This window comes from Myotis yumanensis, unplaced genomic scaffold (genome assembly GCF_028538775.1).
Source record: "Myotis yumanensis isolate MYYU_CA2020_CCGP unplaced genomic scaffold, mMyoYum1.0.hap1 SCAF_7, whole genome shotgun sequence".
Classification (NCBI taxonomy): domain Eukaryota; kingdom Metazoa; phylum Chordata; class Mammalia; order Chiroptera; family Vespertilionidae; genus Myotis; species Myotis yumanensis.
The window spans coordinates 37,176,261-37,202,340 of record NW_027223758.1 but is presented as its reverse complement, the minus strand read 5'-3'; the positions used below and the strand labels follow the sequence as shown (position 1 = coordinate 37,202,340).

The window sequence follows — 26,080 nt, the reverse complement described above, 5'->3', positions numbered from 1 at the left end:
TCCTTTAGTGACCCACTCTGCATTTCCTTCCTGGTGCTGATCACTCAGGAACTGTCTCTGACCGCTTGCCTGTTTTTTCCACTAGCCTGTGACTTCCTGGAGGGCAGGGACTTTGCCTTATTGCAAAGCCTAATGCAAGACCTGTACCACATTCAGAGCTGCAAATATTAGTAAAATGAAAGTGCTGGGATCGCTCACCTCCAACTGTAGCCCTTCTCACCATGCCCACTTGTACTGGTAGTCAAGGGGGAGGGGAGGAGAGAAAGTGAAGAGGAGAGAGAGAGAATCACCAAGGCAGTTTGTGGTTGAGCATCAAACACATTTATTTCACTTTTATTGAGTATACAAGAACAGAGAGCACACGCATACAGCACGGAGCACTGAGGTGGGGGAGCGTGGGGACCAGAGAAGAGAGACGGGTGTGAGTAAAAAGGAACAGGACAGCATTGCAGTTGTTTGGGAAGGTGCTTTTGGGAGGGAAAAAAAATTAGAGTGATGTTGCTCATGCAATTTCAGGCCAGTCTTGGAATGTGCTTGCAGGATTCAAAACCCGAAACAGGTCCTGGAACTTCCTGTCCTCTCAGATGGAAAAGATCCAGAGAAAGCAAAGTAAAATGAAAGTCTGTGGGATGGCAGAGCAGAAAAAGGCCCTGGAGAGCATCTGGCTTATCCACGTCCTTGTACAAGTGCGACGGGAACTGAGGCCCCAGGAGAGCCCAGACGAGCTCGATGGCACGTGGTGAGCCAGGCACCGAGCCAGGGTGGCCACGAGCACTCCTGCCCGCCCTCTGGGACTTCTCCACTGTGCTACATGGTCTCTGGGGTGGAGAGGCAGCACAGAAAGAATGAGAAATAGAAAAAAGAAAAAAGGAAAAGTAGGTTGACGACAGACAAGACAAACGTCGATGTTCTTTGTGAAGAGGAGCATGGGGAGGAAACAGTGCCCTAGATTTAGCCTGCAGCTCCCCTCCTCCCTGGGGGCACTGACTGACTCTCGTGGAAGGAAGGTCAGAGCATTGGTGGGGTAGAGGTCTCCACAAATGCCACTGGCCCGTGAGCTAAGCCTGGTCACTTCATCCTGCCCTGAAGCCACACACCCAGGGTCTGTAGGCAGGTGGAGAACCCAGAAAAAAATAATTCTCCCTCTGAAGTGTGTTCAGGATGCCTGGTTCCGGCAAAGACGGGGTGCCTGAGTCAAATTCTGGGTGAGCCAGAGAGGGTGGGGCTACACCAGCTTTTGGCCCAGAACGAGTGGGAGCTCTCAGGTTGAAAAGGGCTTCTGTATCAGGAATGTAAAAAGAAGCTTAGTGCACGGCAAGTGTGCTGTTGCACTCAGGGGGAGCTGGAGCAGCCCCCTGGCCTGCTCTGGGGGGTGTGTGGCTGATTCTGCCATGGGATGCCCAGGCTCAGGGCTCTCTGCCCTCCCTCCATCCCATTTGTGTCCACAGAGGCACACTATTCTGGTTTCTTGTTCTGTCCCAGGTCAGCACCAAAGCAGCTAAGCGTATTTATCCTTGGGGTAATTGATAAGCCTGGGCTCTCTGGCGGGCATCCGTGGGCAACGTCCAATAATTGGAGAGAATGCAGAAATGCTCTCAGAGAGACAGCCCTGGTTAGAAATGTAAGGCTGGCTCAGGGGGCTTCCCAGGTGCCTCCATGTGCCCCACATTCTCTCAATCCAAGAATAGTGCCTGGCACAAGCAGGTACTCAATATATATATTTGTTGAGTGAGTTTATCAATTGCTTCAGAAACAGGACTGGGGAGGTGAGATGGGACTGATACATTAAAGTGCAGTGGGACACACAACCTCAGAAGGGGACTCATTGAGCTCAGGGGGCCAGCTTGTGCCAGGAGAGCCTGGGAAAGGCCCTGCGTGTCAATGCCAGGCTTTTGATGGGTTTTCTCCAAGGGCTTCTGTGATCTTGAGGCAATTTCTGGGACTCTGAGGGCACAGGCTCAGAGCTCAGATGCTGACCGAGGGGGAGGTCTCCAAAGCCAGGGTCTAACACGTGGATGGAGACTGTGAGCAGCACCACCTTTCATCCTCAGCTTTGACCTAGGCCTACCCTGTGTTTGGGGTCGCTCCCATGGCTGCTTCAGCCCAGGAAGAAGAGAATGACTCAGACAGAGAACAGCAGTGGTAGAGGAAGAGACCTAGCTGGGAGTTTTCAGGCAGCCGGATAAAGCTACCATCCTCTGCAGTGGCCAAGGGCATCACCCCGCTTGGGATGGGGAGTTAGCTACCAGGATTTGGTCAGGGAAAGGCAAGACATGTGGCAAAAAAACCCAGAGGACTGAGAACAGAGACAAACCCCCTTAGGGAGGTAGGGGGACTGAACCAGGGGATCCGCAGCAAAATCCTAACTCTGGGCCCCACATCTGAGCACGGACCAGGCCCTGGTTGTTACCGCCCAGGGGAGAAGGCATCTTGGACCACAGCTGTGTTGCTTCCTTCTTGCCAAACCCCCGCTTCTCCATTCGGGGACCCCTCCCTCCCCACCAATCAACCAATGACAAATATCACACACTGAATTACTACACTGAACCCGTCAGCTCCTACTGTGAGCAGCCCACAGCCAGAGTCCAGGCCTCCTTGGCTGGGCCGGTTCAGTGAGATCTAGGAACCTTGGGATACATCAATCACAGTCAGATAATTATAATTTTAAACTGTCAGCTTCATACTTACCAGCACTGTTTATTTTAATATTTGTTTCCCGTTATATGTCATATACATAACTTAAAAGCACATCCATACAAATCTCCTACAAGCTGCACCTTCGTAATGAGAACCATAAACATACAATGTCTACTTCCCTTCCTGCGGCATGGTTTTCCGTCCCTGCTTTCTTTTCTTTTTCTTGTTTCAAATGAGTCATCTGCAGTGGCCCTCAGCAGCACCCGGACAGAGGGCAAGGGGTGCAGGGTTGGGAGGAGGGAGTCGAGACAGAAAATGACGACAAGACTTGTGAGGGGGAGGGGAGGCGGAAGAAAGGAAGGTGGATTTTGCAGCCCAGTGTCAAGACCCATAAAATAATAATCCAGTGTTCCTCCTCCTCCTTTCCAAGTGGGAAATGTCTTTTCTTTCTCGTTGTGTGTCTTGCTGCTTCAACTTGTCTCGCTTTGCTGCAAAAGGGTTTTCCTTTGCACTTGCATGGGCAACAGACACTGGAGAACAAACGGAAGGTCCGTCCACCGGATGTGCTGCGCAGTCGGTGCTGCATCTCTGCAGTCATCCTGGGCTGCTTGCTCGCGTCGCTCCGCAGGCCTTCGAAGGGGATAGTGAGGAATTATTGGCATTATAATTTTTTTTTTCCTGAAAAATCCCACCAATTCTTCAATTTGTCTGCAAAGGAAATGTAGGTGTTCAGATGGTTGTTGCTGTTGGCCGACTGCTCGGCCAGCCCCAGAAGCAGTGCAAGGATGCAGTGTTTCCTGTATATATATCTATATCTATATATATCTATATATATATATATATATGCTTTTCCTCTCCCAGTCTCTCATCAGTGACAGTACGTCGCAGCTGGGACGTCGGTGTTGACTCGGAGAATCCAGAATGAAGGCCCCTTCTTAATGGTTCTCTGGCTTGAGTTGGACCAGAAACGCCAGCATCTCTTCATAGAGGTCAGGATTCCTGAAGCCAGAGTTGTTGTGAGGGTGGGGCGGGGAGGGACACAAAGGAAGGAGGAGGATAAGAAAAGTTAGTAACTTTTTGTCACCCACCTGCAAATACATGGCAAGGTTGTTTTTAGTGAGCCTTTACCGTGGGCCCTTTATTATGGCTCAGGAAGACAGAGACTTGTCTAAGGCCAGGTAGCTTGCGAGTAGCAGCTGAGAACTGAACCCACCACATCTGTCAGACTCCAAGGCCCATGTACGTTTGCTTGTTTGTTTCCAGGGAAGTGGTATCTTTCCCTTTGGCCTGAAAATCTGTCCAAGTTTCCTTTAACACTGAGAGGCTAATATCACACTCGGTTCACTTTTTCCTCCTATCACCTCTCAGTTCTAAGAAATGTTTAGTCGTGATGACATGTTCTTCTTTTGATTTTTTTCTTTCTGTTCTCCTTGGGCCTGCTGTGCCCTGGGGATTAAACCCCAGAGTGCAGTGTTTAAATAAAGAAACTGGAGCCTGGGATCCCAACTCAGGTTTGACTCCAAAACGTAGTGGTTAAGGCCATGGGCTCTGCAATCCCGAATCCCGGTTCAAATCCCACTCTACAGCCCACTAGCTCTGCACAAGTTTCTTAACCTCTTTAGGCCTCAGTTGCTTCCTCTGTAAAATGGGTTCTGCCTATAACTGCCTTAGTTATAAGTAGGATTCAAAACAAGGATCAGCATAGAGTAAGTGCTAAATAAATACAGGCTGTTCTTGTTATTAGTGTTGCTGTTGTTAATGTAACCACATGCTACTCTGATCTCCTTTAGGACAAGGACTGTCTTTTACTTATTGCTGTCTTTCCAATGCCCAGCAAAATGCCCTGAACATAGCAACTACCCAAAACTATGTAACAGGTGGCATGTCATTCTTGCCTTTTTTTACTCACAGATGGTCAAGGGCTAGTAAAGTCATACAAATGCGATCCTTCTCAATTTCTTTCTCAAGATGGAAAATCTGAGGCCCAGGTTCAATGACTTAGCAAGCTGATTAGAATCCAGAGCTCCTGCTTTGGAACAGGCCAATTATTTTTCCCCCATTTACTTAGAATTTTGTAGGTAAGAAAGCTCTAGGGCGCTGGGTAAGTGCCACCCTCTTGCTGGCGGGTTTGAGAGACAGGCCCTGGGGAAGCAGGCAGGCCAGTGGGAGATCATGGAGCAGAAGCCACACATCTGGCCTGCGAGGTTGCAGAGAAAAGAGAAGACTATGTGAGGTAAGTGTGCTTTCCATACTCACAGCAAGAACTTGAAGAACTTCCAGAAAGAGGCCAAGTAGAATGGAGCAGAGAGATGTCTCTGGAGGATTTGGGGAGAGAAGATAAAGGCCAGCAAGATGGAAACCCAGGTGGAAACAGGGCCCTGTGCACCTGGCTGGTGGTGGAGGGTTACGGTCTGACTTACTCAGGACTCTCAACCCTAAACATGGCAAAACCTCGAGGAAAAGGAAGCAGGTCCACCCTGCCACGCACCTTCTGCCTGTGAGACACCGCCCTGGTATGCTGCCCCCAAATTCACTTATGGAAGCCCTAATCCTCAAGGAGGTGGCATTTGGAGGTGGGACCGGAGGTCATAAGGGTGAAGTCCTCATGAACGAAATTGGTGCCCTTGTAAGAAGAGACGAGAGAGAGATTATCTTTGCTCTCAGCCATGCGGCCTGTCCCAAACTGGCCTGTTCCAAAGCAGGAGCTCTGGGTTCCAATCAACTTGTTAAGTCATGGAACCTGGGCCTCAGGTTTTCCATCTTGGGAGAGAAACAGAGGAGGATCGCATTTACATGACTTTATTAGCACTTGACCATCTGTGAGTGAAAAAAGGCAAGAATGACATGCCACCTGTTACAGAGTTTTGAGAAGACAGTTGTCTGAAAACCAGAAAGTGGGCTCTCACCAGGAACTGAGCTGGCCAACACGTTGGCCTTGGACTGTCCCGCTCCTATAACCCTGATAAATAAATGTGTGTCGTTTAAGCTCCCAGTCTGTGGTATTCTGTTGTAGCCGCTCGAACTAAGAGCCACAGATGTTGTTTAATTATTAGAGCGGCTCCACTTTAGAGATGAGCTCCCATTTGTAGATGAGGAAACCTTGGCCCAGGGAGTTCACCTGGGCACACTGCTGGCCAGGTGTTTCTGCGCCAAAGCCTGGCTGTGTTCCTTCTGCTCAATTCTGCTGTGTCCTGAGGGTTTTGTCTTACAGGGCCAGGCTGTATTTTAAGTTTGCTCCCCAACTAATAAAATGTAAACAGGATTCTGGCTACATGGGATGTCTTTAGAAGTACCGGAAACGCCTAAAGTGTGCCATTTACATTTATTCCTCTTGGATTATTGCCGCAGAGTCCGAATGAGCACCATTTTATTAGCCTACTTTGAGTTAATAGTAATAATAGTCATAATTAACTTCTATCCAACACTTACTATGTGCCAGGTACTGTGCTAACTACTGCAGATGTCCCACCTCAGTACCCACTGACAATCCTGTCTCCCCTTTTCTTACCACTTCTGATTTACTTTTCTGGGTTTAGGGCAGGGGTCCTCAAACTACGGACTGCGGGCCACATGCAAATACAAATATTGTATTTGTTCCCGTTTTGTTTTTTTACTTCAAAATAAGATATGTGCAGTGTGCATAGGAATTTGCTCATAGTTTTTTTTTTTAAACTATAGTCCGGCCCTCCAACGGTCTGAGGGACAGTGAACTGGACCCCTGTTTAAAAAGTTTGAGGACCCCTGGTCTAGGGCCTTAAACCCCAAAGAACCCAGGAACCAGGCTTCTTCCCCACTGTGATTCATGATGTCTGGTGGGTGGGGGGGTCAAAGCTGTGACAGGGACCAAGCCACAGGGTGGGTTCTCTGATGGAAACCACGCTCAGAGGACCTTGCCACAGTTCCCTCCTCCCTCTCACCGCTGCTGAACCTCCTGAGCCTTACCTGTGGCTTCTTGTCCCTCTCCTCCGGGGATGGGTCTGTTTCTCTGTATACGACAGCTTTGGTTACCAGCATGTCAGGATGCTGAAGTTTGGCCTCCTTGATGGCCAAAGCCAGGGCCTGGTGGGAGAGAACAGCAAAGTGAGGAACCACAGAATATCAAATACGAGAGACTATGGAGACTAACAAGTCGCCTAGTGCACAGCTTGCAGAACAGGAGGCCCAGGGAGGGGCAGTGGTCAAAGAATTAAAGGAAGAGACTAGAGCAGGGGTGGGCAAACTTTCTGACTCGAGGGCCACAATGGGTTTTTAAACTGGACCGGAGGGCCAGAACAAAAGCATGGATGGAGTGTTTGTGTGAACTAATATAAATTCAAAGTAAACATCATTACATAAAAGGGTACGGTCTTTTTTTTTTTTTAGTTTTATTCATTTCAAACGGCCCGCAGGCCGCAGTTTGCCCACGGCTGGACTAGAGCCTGAGTCTTCTGGCTCCTCCTGAATCCCATTGAATGTCCTTTCCTTGGGGGCCCCTTGTCTAGATAGGATGGGCAGAAAGTGTACATCTTCTTAGCTCACAAGGGCAACCATCCATGAGTAACCCAATATGGCAGGGATCGGGGACTGGGCAGTGCCACTGGGAGTAGTGTTCCTCATTCCCATACCTGGTCTTGATCAACATCTTCGTCCCCAGTAATAATGATTCGCTTCTCAATCCTCGTCTCAGAAAACCCTCCTTTCACAGTCTGCAGGGGGAGAGGGAGGCAAGGTCAGCCTTGGGTCCTGCTGGACCAGCAGCTGTGACAGGAGACCTGTCCAAAGTATCCCTCAAGGGCATGGCTGGAACCAGCAGTCACCTCTCCTGGCTCCCTCAGATTTTTCTTCTTCTGGTTGTGGGACTTCAGACTGCAGATCTAGCCTGGTGGCCACCACTCCCCCAAGTACCACCACTCCCCCAAGTACCACACTGTCCACTCTCCCAAGCCCAGATCAAATGCTCTCCCTGACCCTGGTTGGCAATCCTTCCACCTTCCTGCCTCAGTACTCCCCAAACACCAGATTCATCTCTCTCATGGTTCTGGGCCTCTGCCCTTTGCCGACCTTTTGTGCAGGACCTGGCCTTGCTCACCAGGCTGGAACTCTTGGGGACAAGAGTGTCTTTTGCTCATCTCTGTATCCCCTCCTCCCCACCCCTCTGTTCAGCCTGACCAGGACAGGTGCTAAATGCAAGTTTGTTGAATGAACACATGAATGAAATGTGAATGGTGACAAGGTTCTACCTTAAATGACTTCAGACCACAGTACAAGAGAAATTTCGTTGACAATACTGGAAACCACCACTGTTTTCTGAAGGGGCAAGTTTGGGCATAAGTTTAGAAGTAGAATTGCTTGGCATATTCAAGGAGGGTGGTGGCTGAGAGAAGTTCTGGCTGGAGTCAGAAGTGGACAGAAAGAAGCGGGGGAGGGGAGGGGACTCCTAGTTGGCAGGGCTAGGAGGGACTTTGGGAAAAAGAGTTTTCTGAGCTGTATTCGGTGGGGTGTGTGATAGAAAACCTTCCCATTAAGCTTTCAGTGAAATAAATATTGCTTACTAATGCTTTTGGTGAGAGTGGGTGCTTTATGGGGACTGTGCAGAGGTGCTGAGTCCTACAAAGGGGAAGGCGGGGCTGGGGCAGTGTATAAAGGCCAGTGCCACCTATCAGACTTCTTCAGATAGCTCAGCAGGACCTGCAACTCAACCTGGCTCCCTGGCATCTCTCCTTCAGGCCTCCATCCCTGGCCTGGGACCCCTCCTGCTTCCTTCTGGCTGCTCAGTCATGAACATGCCAGCCAGCCTTCAGCCCTGTGTCTTCATTGGCTGAGTCACGGCTGACGCATCAGGAATGCCTCCCTTCTTGGCCATTCCTCTTCCTTCTCCCACTCTGACTCCCACCCTGGTCCAGCCCCTCCATCCCTAGTCTCTCCATCACTCACTCCCTTCTTTCTCCCATCACCCTGCACATCCTGGTGGATCTAATCTCCTCTCCTTAAACCCCTTCTCACTGGCTCACTCCCCAGTTAAGAAACATTGATGGTTTTCCAATAGCTCTCAGACCAGGGCCCTCCATCGCCACATTTGTCCTGGAATTTGTGTTATTTGTCTCTATTCTGCTTCCTCTGGCCCCAGTCCAACCCAATTTCCCACAGTTATGCTGCTTCTTGCTACCAGAGAACACTGCTCCTGTTTCCCACAACATGCATTGCTTACAGCCCCTCCACTAGCCCCTCAGAGTAAAATCTGCTCAGTGAACAAATAAACAAATGCAGTTTCTGCTCCCATCTTCTGCACTGTGTAGTACGCCTGCCGCTGTCCTCTCCTCCCCTCACAAGTCCTCCCTGGATTTCCAAGACCCTGCACAAACCCCACTTTCCCCAGAAGATCCTTCTCACTCTTTGAGCCTTCCTCATATCACCCCTCTAAATCCCTCCGGCACTTAAGGTCTATAAGATGCAAATGCTATGGTCCACAGTGACTTCCAAGGAGATGGTCTCGTCCCCCAAGCCTGACTGTCAATGTTGAAGAGCAGGTCCATGCCCAGGACAGACTGTAACACAGACCAAGCGCACGGCACTCCTGAAACTGGGAACGCCACGGGTCTTCTCTGTCCACGTTACAATGGCAATGACCTTCCCAAGCCCCACAGCCAGGCTGGGCCCTGTGGCACCTGCTGCTACTCACTTTAGTAACATGGGTGGTGGTGGAGGTGGAGAGGGTTTCCGCGGTGGCGCCGTAGGTGCTGGTGAGGACATCTTTCCCGATGATCTGCGGAATATAACCACCCCCCACCCGGGATCAGGTGAGGATGCTGGCCGCTGCAGGGTGGAAGCGGGGTGGGTAAACCAAGGGACAAGTTGGGGAGGGGTCCCATGAAGGTGGGCTGGGAAGCCAAGATGCTACGAACCACTGAATCTAAGAATTCAGGAATACTGGACTCTTCAGAGTGCTGGACCCACAAAATTCTCAAAGCCTGGAATCTAAGATTCCTAGAACCTGAGATTCCTAAGGCCCAGAATTCCAACAAGACCCTAGAATTTAAGAATCCTGGCATCTTAGAAGAATGACCAGAGGGATCCAAGGTGGAAACAGAGCCCCCTCTCAATCCCCCACCCTTCCAGAGCCGGGAGCGTGTTCTCTCGTGGGCTAGATGATGCGAATGACAGATCTGGAGAATACAGGAGTTGCAGGAGACCTCACAGGGACAGACACGGCTCACAGGGCAGCCACCGACAGAGCCAGGTCCAGAAGTCAAGCCTCTGGACTCCTAATCCATTGCTCCTCCTGGTCAGTAAGGAGAGCAGATGCAGAAGAGCTACCACATCACAGGCACCACCAAAGGGAGGCGCCACTTCACCCCCACATTGCCAATGCCCTGCTTGGGGTGGGGGGAGGGACGGAGGGCAATGGACAAGACTCTGGTGGGCACCAGGGAACCTGTGGGCATCTGAAAATGATATCGTTTCCTGGTGCTGCATTCGAAAGGGAAGCCTTCTGGGCTCCACACTGCACTTGCTGTAGGCCACCTGCGGACCCGGGTCCACATACTCAGCGTGGAGTCCCCTAGCCTGAGCTGGCCTCGCCCACTTACCGGAGAAAGAGAACGGATTTCCGTGGCCACCGTCTGTGGGCCTGGGATCATGGCAGCTGCCCCCTTCCCGGACTTGAGACTGTTCTCCTGGGGAAACAATAGTGCTCAGATGGCCAGGTCTCAGGTGGGTGGCCCCCAGGATGGCCAGGGCACATGGCCATGTAGCTCTCATGGCCACAGGGTTGACATTAGAGGCAGAGAGCTGAAGGCATCATTTGGCTCAGTCTCCTCTCACTCGTCACCCACTCACTCACTCATGCACACACTTACACACTCACTCAACTCATTCATTCAGCAAATATTTGCGGAGTGCCTGGCATGAGGGACACTGTGGTGAACAAGACATGGTTTTGCTCGCAGGAAGCACTGACAAAAGGGCTGAGACAGGCAGGTTCTCATCCTGGTCCTGCCATGTTCTAGCCACGTGACCTGGGGCAGAGCCACCTCCCCTCTGTGGGCCTCATGAATGCACCTAGAAAAGGGCAGCCCTGCCATGTGGGGTCATCAGTGGCAACAAATGTCCCACTCTAGTCTCCCCTACTCGGCTGATGACGGGGGAGGCTCTGTGTGAGCGGGGGCAGTGGGCATTCTGAAAATCTCTTTACCTTCTGCTCAATTTTGTTGTGAATCTGCTAAAACTGCTCTAAAAGTAAAGTCTTAAAAAATATGTTTTTAAAATGGGACCCCTGCCCTACTCCCTCAGAGACATTATGAGGCTAACAGAGGAGAAAGAGCTTTGCAAATAGAAATCTACATTATGAACACAGTATAGGCTGGCTACTAATAACATCATAATAACTACTGTGGCCAGAACCGGTTTGGCTCAGTGGATAGAGCGTCGGCCTGCGGACTGAAGGGTCCCAGGTTCGATTCCGGTCAAGGGCATGTACCTTGGTTGCGAGCACATCCCCAGTGGGGAGCGTGCAGGAGGCAGCTGATCGATGTTTCTCTCTCATCAATGTTTCTGGCTCTCTATCCCTCTCCCTTCCTCTCTGTAAAAAATCAATAAAAAATATATTAAAAAAATAATAATAACTACTGTGTTCTGAGTCCTTGATATGTACTAGATATTATCCTAAGGATGCACTGTCTCATTTAGTCATCAGAACAAATTATTTTAATATTCCTGTTTTACAGCTGGAAACTGGAGGGCCAGAGAATGTTAAGTGGCTTGTTCAAGTTCCCCAGCAAGTTAGTGACAGAGCCCGGATTTAGACCCATGTTCGTCAGACTCCCGTCCAACACGCTCCTTCCACACACCCCTGCCCTCCGAGTTCCCACCCGTGAGCCGGCTTTCCTGGCCCTACACTGGATTCTGACGGGCAGATATTCCTGGAACTGGCTCCAGATTTACTGGCCCACACCTGGCAAGAGGCCTGGCTGCCTGCCTCTCCCTCGCACTTTCTGCACCATCTCAGGGCTCAGCCTTGTCTGTCCAGGTGCCCGGAGATGTGTCCCTTCTGCAGCTGCCCAGGGGCTGAACCTGGTCCTGGTCTGCGCCTGGTACACACCCGGGCCTCTGCCTGCCAGGGGGGTGCATGAGGAAGGAGCCCTCTGTCTGCCTTTGCCCTGACTGCTCACCATGCCTGCCTCCAGGTGAGGCTGTCAGTGACCTGGTCACCTGGCACTCCATCCACCTTTGTCGGATAGAGCCCCCAGAGGTGGCATTCGAAGCAGGCCTTAGAAGGACAGCCTTCCAGGTTCAAGGCTTCCTTTCCTCCAGCTTAGCAAACAGCCAGTGGCCACTCTGAGCCCCTTTTGGGCCATTCTCCCCAAGCTGCGTCTTGTGCCACTGCTTCCTCTTTTCCAGGCAAAGCCTCACTTCCACCTTTACCCTGAAAATGGAGGCCACTAATAGGGACACAGGTCATTGGAAACCACCCGCTCCACCTGCCTTTCCTAGTTCTCAGACTGTCTTCTCTCTCACCATCTCTACTCTGGACCCTTCCTCCCAGGGACTCAGGGCTCTCCTCCTCCCATCCTCTCTCTGGACCACCTCAGCCACTCAAGGCTTCCTCATCAAGGCCACTGTCCCCCGTCCCTTTATCTGCATCCCAGATCTTTCTTGAGCCCTAGGCCTTTAAAACCAACTGCGTCCTAGACATTTTCCCTTGGAAATGCCCCACAGGTCCCGCGGACTCATCGCTGCCTGCTCTCGCCCCAAAGAGCATCCCCTCCAGTGCTCTGTTTATATCTGCTCAGACTGGAGGGGCATCACCTGGAGGACTTGTGAAAGCACAGACGCTGGGCCTCTCCCCAGTTTCTGAATAAATAGGTCTGGGTGGGGCCCGAGAAGTTGCCTTTCTAATGGGTTCCCAGAACCAAGCTTTCAGAACAGCTGGGCTAGTGAGCAGCGTCACCAGCCCATCTCTCCTCCTGTCACCAGAACATTCTACCAATGACCAAATCCTATACTTCCCGTCTCCACGTATCTCGTAACCCTATCCCTCTCCTTGGCATCCACCTCCTCATGCTCTGGCCCTGCACCAGCCCCTGAACTAGTTCCCTGCCTTCTCTTTTGGTCTCTTAATGGCACATAGACTCAGGGACACTGTCTCCTTCAGGGCTGGATTCTCAGCGCCTGGCGCAGTACTTCACACGGCGTGGGTGTTCAGTAAATATTTGCTGAGGACAGGAAAGAAGTGGGAGGAAGGAGGAAGGAGGGAGGGGGAGAAAGAGGGAAGGAAGAAAAATAAAAAGGACCCATGCCCCAAGGGAAGGAAGTTTGCTCCAGTCATGTTGCACACAGGTTGACAGGTTGTTAAGAGTGGTCATTCTAGAACGCAAACACTTATTTTGATGGCATCATGTCCCCACTTAAAAAATTCAAGTAATTCTCCATCGTGTCCAGGATAAAGTTTGAACTTCATCTATGATGTCTGAGGCCCTTCAAGCCCTGGCCCAGCCTTCCTTTTCAGCCTCTCCTCTCCCAGCGCCCCTCTCCCCCGCAACACTTGACATCTCACTTCACTGACCAAATGCTATGCTCCTTCACATCCTTGCCTTTGCACCTGCTGTTCCCACTACCTGGAATGGCTTCTCCTGTGATTGTACCTTAATTTATCCTTCAAGCATAACTCAGATGTCACTACTCAGATAAAGCCTTCCCTGGCTCCTATGGCGTCACCCATACCTCTTCTTCCTGTACTCCCTAGGAGATACTGTTCCAAGAAGGCAAGACAAAAATAACAGCTGTTCACATGACAGACCACTTACTATGTTGCCAAACTCTTCTGAGGGCTCTGCACAGATTAACCTTAGTCCATCCTCACACCAACCCTGTGAGGGATGTGCTATCAGCCCTCACCCCACTTGACAGAAGTGGAAACTGAGGTGTGAAGAGGTTCAGGTAACTTGCCCAAGGTCATCCAGCCAGGAAGTGGGAGAGCTGGGCCTTGTTCACCACTGTGTGCCTAGGTCCTAAACACAGGGCACAGCACATTCAATGCGCCCATTATTATTCTTTGGAGGAATGAAGTCTAGCAGGCAGTATCTTTTCTTCAACTCTGTATCCCTATACCGGGCAGGAAATATAGGCTAATAAATGTTTTTGGAACAAATGAATGGATGGATGGATGATGAGTGAATGAATGATGTAACTGCCTGCTTGCCGGAGCATGAATTTAAATTTAGCCCTGTAAGCGTCCTGATGCCACGCGACAAAGGGTTGAGGGGAGAGGAGGAACTGAGTGACCGGGGAAAAGCATGCAAGCTGGAACTGGTTTGGGTTTATTTATCTTAAAGTCTTTGTTTACTCAAAACCTACCTCCAGGTAGTCTAAATTAATATAATTTTCTTCCTATGTGTATATCAGGGGTTTGGCAATAGAAAACACTTGAAAACAACTTCCAACAGCTCAAGACAGATCTGGCCCAGGCAATGATACCTGCCCCTGCCCCTGCCCCTGCCTCAGCCCCAGTCTCTACCCAGCCTCAGCCCCATGCGGCCAGTGTTCACAATGGTCGGGATGAGGGAACCGAGCAGAGGGGTTGAGGGGGACAGTAGGGCGTCTGGAGTCAGAATTGCCTGGGTTTGCCCTGGCTCGACCACTTACTGGATCTGTGACCTTGGGTAAGTCACGTTACCTCTCTGAACTCTGGTTTCCTCATCTGTAAAGGGCAAAGAAAAGAAAGAGCGTCCTCCTCACAGTTTTTGCGAAGACCAAGGAGATCACTGCCTGGCACCAAAACCTGTGTGCCGAGTGCTATTTGTTCTGTGTCATCATTGAAGGATCTGATGTTGCTGGACCCTCTCAGGAATCTGTGAACCAGCTAGGATAGGGATTATTCCCATTTTTACAGATGAGGACACCTGAGGCCAAGGACCTCCCTTCATGGGCCAGACAGCAAATAGGTAGCAGAAACAACGGCTCCCTCAGAAGATAATCTAAACTCCTGAGCTTCCAACTTAGGTTCACTGGACGCCATCTACTGACCGAGGCAAGGAAGTGGCCGGAGATCGAAGAAAATGTGCAGCTGCTAGAAGGATGCGCCCTCTGGTTGGACTTTCAGGCACAACCCTCAGGCGTTGCCAATAAGCAAACAGCACCATCCTCCTAACTTTACTGCTGCTGGGCTGAGATGGCCCAGATAACCGACGCCCAGGAATTGCACCTCCCACAGTATTCCATTTGGAAAACTGAGTCTGACCAGATGGCCTGTGGCAACTATGGTGCCAGACAATTTGACTGTATGTCCCAGACCTGACGCAGGGAGGGCAGATGAGGACGTCCTGAAGCAGCTGGCGGTGTCAGCTTGTTATCTGGCTATTTCTGGGGCAAGAAGGCTGGTCAGAGAGAGAAGTCTCCTGGGTTCTACTTACCATGGTGGTTGATATGGTCTCAGTGGTGATGGAGGGAGCAGTGGTTATGAATTCCTTCCCCCCTAGGGCAGTCCCATCCACCTGTGGTCAGAGGAAGGAGTCATCAGAGAGGGACACAGAGAGAAGCCAGATTCACCTGCAGCATCTGCCCCCTGGGCTCACGGCAATCCCCGCAACAAAGTGACAAGCTGTGTGAGTGAACGTGCACGGGGGGCACGTGGGTGTTCACACACAGACTGAATTACAGACGGGCCTCACAGAGCCTCCCGTTCACTTCAGTCATCTTACTTGATTGACAAAGGAAAAATAATCCTAGACAATTTGATCAATTCTATCCAAATCTTAATGCATGTATTCTTTGACCTGGTGATCCCATTGCTAGGAATTCACTATTGGGATATAAACTTTGAAAACTCTGCCAAGAAGTATAGACAAGGAAGTGCACTGCAGCACACTCATCGTTAACTGCGGAAGAGGAAAACAAGCACAGGTCCATCGATGGAGGACTGTGTGGAAAACCAGGGTCCCCTCCTGAGTGGAACTAAGAAGACTAAGGTGGGTCCACATATGCCAGCAAAGGTCGATCTCCAGGAAGATTGTTAAAAAGGTAAGGTGTAAGACAGAACAATCTCTTTCCTGTAGAATTTTTAAATATCTAGAGATGTAAGTATACACGTTGGTATATGCATACATATTTTTCTGGGAGGAATCAGAAAAAATTTCACTTAGTTCTGTTTGAATTTCATAACTGTGAACATTTTGATGTCAGTAAGGATTACTGAGTTGTGGAATTGGGGGCCAATTTTGTTTTCTTTTTATTTCTCTGTATGAAAACAAAACCCACGTTACAAAACAGGCCAGAGGAGGAACACGCTGCCTGAGGTCACAGCTCGTCAGAACTCAAGAGTCCCGACCCAGGAGTCTCGACCACTGCACTAGCAGCCTCTTCAACCCCATGCGTGTTATAAAAGTGGGAGGGAAAATTCTGGAAATGGCAGCGTTCCCCATGTTGTGTTGGTTTACGTTTTTCTCCAGTTCTTAAGACAAAGACTGGTCTCCAGGGCAAGAAAGCCCTCAGCACAGCAGCTCTCTGGCCAGAAAGAACCAAGAACCACATCTCAATTTTGAAAGTTTAAAAAGCACAGAAGGAACTTCGGAACCACCTGTATCAATTCATGACAGCCTTCTCTGGGGTACTCAGTGTGTTTCCTCTCACTAAGACAGCGGTTCTCAACCTGTGGGTCACGACCCCTTTGGCGGTCGAACGACCCTTTCACAGGGGTCGCCTAAGACCATCCTGCATATCAGATATTTACATTACAATTCATAACAGTAGCAACATTACAGTTATGAAGTAGCAACGAAAATAATTTTATGGTTGGGTCACAACATGAGGAACTGTATTTAAAGGGCCAGAAGGTTGAGAACCACTGAGCTAAGACAATGATTTGGTGGTCTCTTTTTTCCCTCCGTTTATTCATTTTGCCAATCTGATGTGGAACCTTCGTGCATAAAAAACGACCCAACATAAGCCATTGTGACTGAAGCTGGCTTGGATCTTCTCTTTCCGAGCAGGCCCTGGGGTACATCAAGAAACCTCTCGCCCTGGCCAGTTTTCTCAGTGGTTGGAGCATCAGCCCATGGACCGAAGGGTCATGGGTTTGACTCTCAAGTCAAGGGCAAGTACTGAGGTTGCAGGTTCGACCCCCAGATCTCTCTCACTCTCCCCAACCTCCTTTCCTCCATCCCACTCTCTCTAAAAATCAGTGGGGAAAAGTATCCTGGGGTGAGGATTAACAGCAACAAAAAAGAGAAGCCTTTCCAACTCCTTAGAGCAGTGATGGCGAACCTATGACACGCGTGTCAGAGGTGACACACAAACTCATTTTTTTGGTTGATTTTTCTTTGTTAAATGGCATTTAAATATATAAAATAAATATCAAAAATATAAGTCTTTGTTTTACTATGGTTGCAAATATCAAAAAATTTCTATATGTGACACGGCACCAGAGTTAAGTTAGGGTTTTTCAAACTGCTGACACGCCGAGCTCAAAAGGTTCGCCATCAGTGCCTTAGAGCAATCTGAAAGCCACAGTCCTAATCCACTAGCCACTGGACCTACCACGCCCCGAAGAGGACAGAAGAGACATGATCATCCCACGTAATGGATGGGGACGTTGAAGCACTAAGTGGTGTAGTCTGCGCACTCCCACAGCTCAGGAAGGACGGTAACGGACTCAAGAGCATCAGCGCTAAAATGAGGGCTCTGGGGGAGCCAAGGTGGCCAGGGTGGGCCAAGGCGCTTTGTCATGGTGCTGATCCCACCCCAAACGCCTAATACCTGTGGCTCGGGGAACATGAAAGGCACAGGGTACCTGGGTGTCCACAGTGGTGACTCTGGTCTGCAGCACAGCCTCTGGCTCGATCTTCTTCCTGATGGCCAGACTGCTGACGGTCATGGTTTCCGTTTTCACGGGCTGCACAGAGATGAGGAAGAACACTTCGTAACTCGAGCCCCGGCATGGCTCCTGTCACAGGCAGCTGCGGCGTAGGGTCAGCAGGTTATCTCTTACCCCTACAGCTGGCCAAGTCTCCAGAAGGGTACACAGGTCAGGGCAAAAGAGGCCTGGTGTGATGTTACCGACAAACATCCCGGGAGGAGAGCCAGAACCACCAGCAGCCACTGGACAGGCCTGCCCGTGACCCTGCAACCACCGAACCTCCTGGTGGCTACTAGTATATGCTGTTTTCTTAGAGCACCATTAAGAGAACACCTACTATTTAGTGAATGTGCTGTGTGCCAGACCCCATGGTAGGTATTTTCCCTACATCCATGCCACTAAATCCTGAACGACTTCAATGGTTATGCTACCACCTCATTTGAATTGTTCTTTAGAGCAGAAGCCACACACCCGGAGGCCCCTGGGGGCCAGGGAGGGGATGTAAACAAGTGAAGTGGGCCTGTTAAGGCCTGGGGAAACCTTGAAGCACATGGGGTGCCACTCAGGTTTGGCCAACTGTGGCCATGGCTTCTGAGTGACTGGGTCATCTGATTTGTTTTAAAAAATTATGTAATTTTTTAATGATATAAGAAAAATCCCTGTATTTTATATTCAATGCCCTGATTTTTAAATCAAGATCAAAGAAAACAGCCCGCTGGCACAGCTCAGTAGTTGAGCATTGACCTATGAACCAGGAGGTCACGATTTGATTCCTGATCAGGGCACCTTCCCAGGTTGCAGGCTCGATCCACAGTAGGGGGCATGCAGGGGGCAGCCCATCAGTGATTCCCTCTCATCATTGATGTTTCTATCTCCCTCTCCTTCTCCCTTTCTCTCTGAAATCAATACAAATATATTTTCAAATATATATGTAAAAAAGAAAACACATCTGCTAGCTAGGTCCGGCCCGAGCCACTGGTTTACAACCTATGCTCTAGAAGTCATTAAGTTAAATGATCAGTTTCTTCTGCGTCCTCCATTGGGCTAGTTCATGGCTATCCACACAGCAGGTACCCACATATGTGAACTGAATGAATGAATGAAAGCTAGCTGGTCATCTGCTTGGGAGAGGGGTGAAGAAACAAAAGAGGGGTGAGGGGTGAGGAGACGGTTGTACCCCGGAGAGCTAGCCCTTCAGTCAATCAGCTACTAGTGCCTGCTCTGTGCGGGCTTCCAGGAGCTGCCACCTGGTAGGAGAGCAGACCGGTCAGCCACTGACGTACTTGGGCTACCACTGGGAGTGGAGCATTACTGGGCCAGGAGGCTGTGGAAGGGACAGCACTTCTTCCCAGGGTGGTCAGGAAAGCATCTGCTAGGGAAGTGACATCTGAACTCTGTCCTGTATTATGACACACTTGCGGGCTGAGAAAGGAAGGAATAACCTTCCACCCAGAGGCGACAGCACAAGTGAAAGCCTGAGTGATGAGCTCACGTCTCGGTGTCTGTAGGATGGGGAAGGGGAGAGTGGTGGGAGGTAGGCTGGAGCTAGAAGAGACGAGGGAGCAAAGGAATAACATGAACAGAGATCCTCTGAAGGAAGGACACAAAGCAGAGAAGCCCAGACAGTGCATCCCTGTGTCCCCCTCAGGGATGACGTTTCCGCTTCTCCAGGAGTTTCAACAGCTACCCCAGGAAGCCCAGGCCCCAGGGAAAGGAGCCGGCCGGGGTCAGGACAAACCCTCCGACTTTCAGACCAGGCCGGGACCCCTGAGAGGCATCACAGCACATGCTCTCTGCAGTGCCATGCAGCACAGGCAGGGGGAGGAGGAGTCGAGTAAGACCTGACTGCTGGTCACTGCTTGACCTCAGGCAAGCGATGGGTTCACAGGGTTAAAACGCCAAGGTGTGCATGTTAGGGGTAAACCGAGACGGCATACATGCGAGCACAGAACCATGCTGTTCTGCAGAGGGACAGTCATGCAACACGAGACACAGCTTCAGCCTGAGGGATCTGGGCTGCAGGCTGGCGACTCGGTCTTCTCACAGACGGCCAGGGCCCTCTGAACATGCAGGGCCTGCTGGGCGCAGTCTCGACGATGCTCCACTGTACCTCAAACTGGGGCATATCCGGGGTGGAGCAGGCCCCTCGATCCGGGCTGTCCTCGAAGCCCCCAGACTCGTCGTCCTGGCTGGGGCCCCTCTTGCTGAGATCCCGGGAGAACACCAGGCCCTCCGTGTCTGAGTCGCTTTTGTCTCGGTCTAGCTCGGGCAGACTGCGGGAGAAGTCTTCGAAGGCGCTGCCGTGGTAGTCACCCATGACGGTGAAGTCGACCTCTGCCTCCAGGCTGGACGTGGAGCTGACGGTGATGCTGGAGCACTTACGCTCGATGGCCAGGTGGTTGTCCTTCAGGAACACCGCGTCCCTCTCCTGGTCCTGGTCCTCATCGCCCGTGTCACTCTCTGGGGCCCTGGGACGTGGTGGTTTGACTTTCTCCTCCGAGCCCTCCCTCAGCCCTGCTCTCTATGGCCAGATAAAATAAAAGGAACGGGAGTGTGGGACGAGAGGGAGAGAGAGAAAGAGAGAAATCAAGATGGTAAATGACAGAAGAAAACTCGGGGCCATGTCGAAGTCCCAAATGGAAGAGCAGGTCAGGAAACAAAAAACACCCCGGGAAAGGTTCCTTGACATCATAACAAGCTTAAAATAACCGAAAAGTTCCCAAGAGTGGGGACGCTGTTTTCCGGGGGTCTCCTGATAATGGCAAAGCAAGTACAAAGCAAACATCCTGCCAGTTGGTTCCTGGACAGGAGGCTCCATCCAACGTTTGGATCTGGGAGCTGATCAGAAGCGGCACTGTGCACAAGGCAGGGATGGGGGCCCAGGTCCCAGGCCCATCCGTGTGGGCTGGACTCGAGAGACAGAAACCAAGGAGGGAGACCCAGGGATCAGGAAACCCAGGCAGGGGAAGCAGAGGCTGGAGCCAAGAGCTTTCAGGAACAAAGAGGAAGCCAGCACGGTTTGTCAATTCCACTGAGTCCCCATGGGAGGGGTCAGCATCGTCTCGAGGGAGGACCAATATGGGGTAATTCCTGGGAGCTGGGTCCTGCATCAGTTCAACCCTGAGCTCCATGAGTGGGCCGACGGGCAGGCCATGGAGTGGAGGTTCTGGTCCCATCAGTGTAATTGACAACAGCAGGCCAAGGAAGTGCCGGAGGGGAACCAGCAGCTCTTGTCTGACATACATACCTCTCAACTGGCCTGTTAGGGATTAAACACCACTCATACATTTGGGGCTGGTTCATGACACTCCTTAAAACCAATCTAACACCCACCAAGTATGTTTAAAGTACATGGCTTCAGGTTCTAGAGATTCAGTGCATTTGGAGATTCGTTTGCTTAACCAGCATCCATTTAGCCAGTTTCTGGAAGGTTGAGAGGTGTGAGGACACGTTCAGACAAGCCAGAGTTGAGCTGCCATGAGCAGCACTGCCAGCGCAGGTGGGAGTCTAAGGCACCGATGCACCCTGGCCAGGCGAGGGCGACCGGGGCATCGGGGCACCAAGGGGCTGCAGAGACCTGAGGGCCTGAGGGGCTGACGAATCCCAGGCGCCCCCCTTTCCCAGGGGGTTTTGCTGCTAAACTGGCGAGGCGCTTCTCTTCCCTGACTGCATCTCCGGATTTGTTCTGGATCAGAGAAGATAGTTAGTCTTAAGGAGGCAGAAAGACTCTGGGCACTGGGACCGAGAGGGAACCACAAGTGAAGGATGAAAACTTCTGGACTGTAGCTTCCCCAAGGCAGGAGCACCAGGGAAGGGAAAGGATGAAGGAAGGTCACTGGATAAGCCAAGCCAACAGGTAGGCACCCAGCAGGTGGGGGCAGCAAGGCAAAGCGAGTGTGTAGTTTGCTGGCGGTGGTGCCACCTTCTCCACTGCGTCAATGTGGCCCTTTGGGCACCAGATCACACCAAAAGCTGCGGGTCTGTGGCTAAGCTCACATGGGCCAAGCAGGTGAACCCTGCATTCTGCTTGGGCTACACTCGGGGTAAAGAACTCACAGGGATGGACAAGCAGCCTTGGATTGCACTAATGACGAGGGGCACTGAACATGCTTCTAAAAAGCTACACAGCATGCGGTCACTGCCCAACTGGGGGCAGCGGTGGGAGTGGGGGCTCACGTGGCCAGCTCCCCCAGTAGCTTCCTCCAGCGTAGTTTCGCAGCCTGAGTCGGGAGACATGAGCTCGAGTTCCTGGTGGGATGCAGTAGAAACGCCCTCCCTGAAGTGGCTGATAGTGGGTGACATCACTGAGGAATGCGTGGCATTGGGGCCGGCGATGTCCTCCGGGGGCGGGAGTTGGATGAAGCCCAGGTCCAAAAGCTTATTCTGCTGCTGCTCTGCCTGCCCTAGGGAGGCCTCTGAAGACAACTCACTTGGAAGGGCCCGTGTTTCGCCCTGACTCGCTCGCCAACTTTCAGCTCCATGGGTCTCAAAGATCCAAATTTTGTTGGCCACCGAGGTCTTGCTGATGTCTTCCAGGGAGCCCTCTTGGCCCCCAGCTTGGAAAGGAGTCATCTTTTGCTTCCCTGAAGGGAACCCCAACCTTAGAGCTGCAACTCCCTCAACTTCTTCAAGGACAACTCTGCGCTTTCTGCTGGCAACGGGAGGTGCCTTGCGCTCACCTCTGTCCAGAGTCACAACAGGCTCTACTTGGTCCTTGGGTTCTGGGCTCTCTCTGAGAAACACAGGGGGCTGTTCTCCAAAGGGATCCCCAAGCTGCAAAGGCTCCCCCGACCCATGAGAGGCTGGGCTCGCAGAAGCGTCCTCAGGAGGAGCCTGAAAGGGACCACGGGAGGCTGCGAGGGGGTTGATCACCTCCATCTGAAGAAACTCCGTGTGAACCTTGCTGTGCTCCCTCATGGGTTGTCCTGTTTGGGTGTGAACTGGTCCCTTGTCTTTGGGCAAGAAGTTGTCTCTGTCCGGTTTGGCTAGTGTCCATGGAAGGGCGCAGGCCGGGAAGTCTGGGCACACACCCGCTCCTCTGTGAGGCGAGTGGTTCCTCCATGCTGCTGGGGGACTTTTCTCAGCCTTTCCCATCAAATCTAGACTCCCGGGGGCCTCTTCCTCTGCAGTAATGGCAGGTGCTGGGTGGGTAAACTCTCCTTCCACCTCCCACCCTGCTTCTTCCCAATCCTTAGCAAATCTCTGCCCTGGAGAAGATCCATTACTGAGCTGCTGGTCAAAGGCCTCCAGGTCATTGGGTCCTCCGTGGTCCCTGGGAGGCCCCACCCCTTTCTCCAAGGAAGCTGTGTGAGCGTCACCATCTTCATCCTTGCTCCTTCTGGAAGCTGTTGGAGAGCCCCACTGGTCAGAGGCCCTCAGCTCAGAGCTCTCTGCAAGCTCTCCCGAGAGCTCCCGCCTGGTCTCATCTCCAGGAGGGGCTTTCAGGCGCTCTCCTCTTTCCTCCAACAGTGGAGGGAGGATTTGGTCTTCAAAATCTTTCTCTCCATAGTTGAAATAGAAGCTCCTCTCTGCAAAGGAAGTATCGGTTTCATCACTCGAGTCGGCTCTGTCTTCCTCGTGGGCTGGATCCAGCAGAAACGACTGAAGTCCTCCCTTGTCAGAGGTTGGAGAGGAGACATCCACCCCTGCTGGCCCGGTCCCCAGGGCAGTGAGCCTTTCACAAGTCTGGATCTCCTCCAGCTCCTTTCTTAGCTCCACATGGCTCTCCAACTGACCCGAGACCCGGCGCTTCCTGATGGTGGCCTCCCCGGTGCCCATCCTGAGCTGGGAGCCCTTAGGAAGCTTTTCTGCCAGAGAGCAGCCTGCAGCCAGGGAACCCCCTCCCGGGCCATTCCCGACCCGGGGGCCCTCCTCCCACAGTGACTCGAAGTCTTCAGGGCTTGCGATCATTCTTCCTTTTTGCTGGGTGTTTGCGCCTCTGGCTCCCACCATTTCCTCTGTGGCCACTTCAACCTTGAACTTGTCCACCAGGATATCCACCTTGGACAGTCTGCCATCGGCAAGGATATCTGCAAGGCCTGCCTCACTTTCTTCCTGCTGCATGGCGGCCACTTTTAGAAGACTGAGTTCTTCTGGCCTAGTGTACTTCCTTTCTACAAATACCCAATGCTCTGAACCCTGTGTTTCAATTGGAGCAAGAAGAGTTAACATGAAATAGCAGGCACCTGAAGAACAGGTCACCTTTTCCCTTTACAAGAAGGGCCCATCCTACCACCAGAAGGTCAACATGTCTGTCCCCAGAACTGGCTGGGGAGAGGACGGCATGACAACACTAGTCAGCCTCATCAAAGCTCCTCTTCCCATCAAAGCACCCAATAAATTATTTACCAACTCCCCTCCACCACCACCCCGACTTGGTAAAATGGGATGGGGTCTCCCCATGTTAACCATGGGGAAAATGGAGATCCACGGATGGGCCAGGACTCTCCCTCTTCCGTTTTCATAATATAACTGCCACTGTCGGAGGGGAAAGTAGCTGATGTTACATGACATCTTTGAATGTTGGAGCAAAAGAACTTCTAAGACACCTTCAGTCCAATCTCCTCATTGTGCAAATGTGTAAACTCAGGCCTAGAGAAGGTCGGTGACTTAGCCAAGGTCACAGTTCACTGATAGTAGAGTCAGGAAAAGAGTGTCTGAGTTCTGATGACTGAGATCCTGGTTAACTTATCTCACAACGTATGGAATGTGGGTCCCACTGTGATCTAATGTCAAGTTGATGGGAAGTATTGAGATAAGTTCCATAAGCTGAACTTCCTGCAAGTGCTTCTGAGAAGGAAAGAGATTAGAACGAAAAACACTAACTGCTTAGTGCCAGTCACCGCAATGGCTTGAACAGCTTGAACTTGGTGGGGTTCATTCACAAAGAAACAGGTACCATGGCCTGTCCTTGGAGAATTCTAACGAAATCCACAGGAAGAGTAGACAAGGACTGACCGGAACACATCACCGAAGGAAACAATCTAAAGATCCAGGCATATCTTGGGTCGAAAGCACCAACAAGAGGGCAGCACTGTCAAACCACGGACAGAACAGCCCCCACCTCCCTTTTGAACAACGCTTAGGAGGGAGCCATGGACTTCTAGAATCATTCAAAAAGCAAGAAGGCCATTGGGGTTTTAATGTTACAGCCACAGAAAACTTTCTTCACACAAAATCTCAATGGAAGTCTACTATGTAGCACAAACATGGGGCTGCCCTGTTGAAGTTGGGGGCCTAGAGCCCTGAGCTACTTTCCTCCTTTGAAATCACGGCTCTGAGCCCCTCATGGTAAAGATGTGGAAACTGAGGCCTAGGGAAGGTGAGTACCATGCCCAAGGTCAGAGAGTGAGCTAGTGCCAAGGCAGGCCTAGAACTTTCTCTGAGTCCAAGTTCTGTGAGATGAATCTACGGTAAGATGTGCCCCAAACTGCTCCCGACAACAAGCTGGGGAAGTTTATCTGACCTTGGGCTCCGATTCAGGTTATGACTTGGTGAGGCAAGATCCCATCAGACCTAAAGGATTCTGCAGGATCAAGGGAACACTGTAAACCCTCTTACCTCCATTCCCCCACTCCATTTCAGCAAAATCTCCATGACTATCAGGGAAGCAAACCACATTAAGAGATTCTCCCCAACAGAAAAGAGAAATAAAAGGAAGGGGGAAGGCCCAGATAAAGTCAGGGGTAGGTTCTGAGATTTTACTTCAGGTTGTTAAGCTTTCAGGACCACAGCACTCGGACTTTCCCAGAGAGAAGTGCTTTGAGAGCCTACAGACGCCAGGCCTCTCTTCTCTTCGACTTGGGAAGCAAGTGCCTTTAGTTGCTCCCGTCTCAGCGTGTACTGGCATCATCAGCCTGGCAAGGATAGCCAAAGACAGTCCACAAAGTCCCATCTGGAATATTCTTGCCCCAAGTCTAACTAGAAACTAGTTTCTAGGCTGAGTGGGATGGGAGCTGGCACAGAACAGAAAGATTGTATAGGGGAAAAAAGGGAAATGTACTTATATTTAATTACTTTGTGCCAGGCAATACCAGTCTTTTGACTAAGTCAGCGATTTTCAACCTTTTTCATCTCATGGCACACATAAACTAATTACTAGATTCTGAAGCACACAAAAAAATATTTTTTGCCAATCTGAAAAAAAAAATAGGTATAATTTTGGTTCATTCACACCAGATGGCTATTGTTGTGTTGGCTGTTGTCATTTTAAAAATATATTCTTATTGATTTCAGAGAGGAAGAGAGAGAGAGAGAGATAGAAACATCAATGATATGAGAGAATCACTGATTGGCTGCCTCCTGCACACCCCACACAGGGGATGGAGCCCAAAATGCAGGCATGTGCCCTGACTGGGAATCAAACCAAGACCTCCTGGTTCATAGGTCGACACTCAACCACTAAGCCACACCAGCCGGGCTGTTGTCATTTTTTTATTTGACAATCTAAGGGAAAAGTGGCCAGTGGCCCTGACTAAATAGGTATTGCATATTTTAAAGATTCTTGAAATCGTTGGTCTAAATTATTAAATTTGCTCCATATGGTAACTTGTGAAGCAGGTGCTGTCACCCTATTTCAGAAGGGGAAACCGAGGCTCCCAGAGGAAGGTGACTGGC

The 26,080-nt window shown here is 51.0% G+C and overlaps 1 protein-coding gene across 12 annotated transcripts in view; it reads right to left on the bottom strand.

The window, feature by feature from the left end:
• Window positions 1-298: 298 nt before the first annotated feature.
• EPB41L1 (erythrocyte membrane protein band 4.1 like 1) overlaps window positions 299-26,080 on the bottom strand; it is a 118,185-nt gene continuing 92,403 nt past the window's right edge. For 4 of the 12 annotated variants that reach the window (XM_070420228.1, XM_070420232.1, XM_070420230.1 and 1 more), the window contains 10 exons: window positions 21,641-23,602; window positions 21,042-21,149; window positions 19,575-19,985; window positions 17,399-17,500; window positions 15,024-15,104; window positions 10,203-10,289; window positions 9,296-9,379; window positions 7,242-7,322; window positions 6,580-6,696; window positions 299-3,636 (listed from right to left, as the gene is read on the bottom strand). In XM_070420228.1, coding sequence (XP_070276329.1) covers window positions 3,628-3,636; window positions 6,580-6,696; window positions 7,242-7,322; window positions 9,296-9,379; window positions 10,203-10,289; window positions 15,024-15,104; window positions 17,399-17,500; window positions 19,575-19,985; window positions 21,042-21,149; window positions 21,641-23,602 — 3,042 coding nt within the window. In that variant the 3' untranslated portion in view covers window positions 299-3,627. The remainder of the gene's footprint in view (window positions 3,637-6,579; window positions 6,697-7,241; window positions 7,323-9,295; window positions 9,380-10,202; window positions 10,290-15,023; window positions 15,105-17,398; window positions 17,501-19,574; window positions 19,986-21,041; window positions 21,150-21,640; window positions 23,603-26,080) is intronic. The other 8 variants (XM_070420235.1, XM_070420236.1, XM_070420237.1 and 5 more) reach the window with 5 other exon arrangements.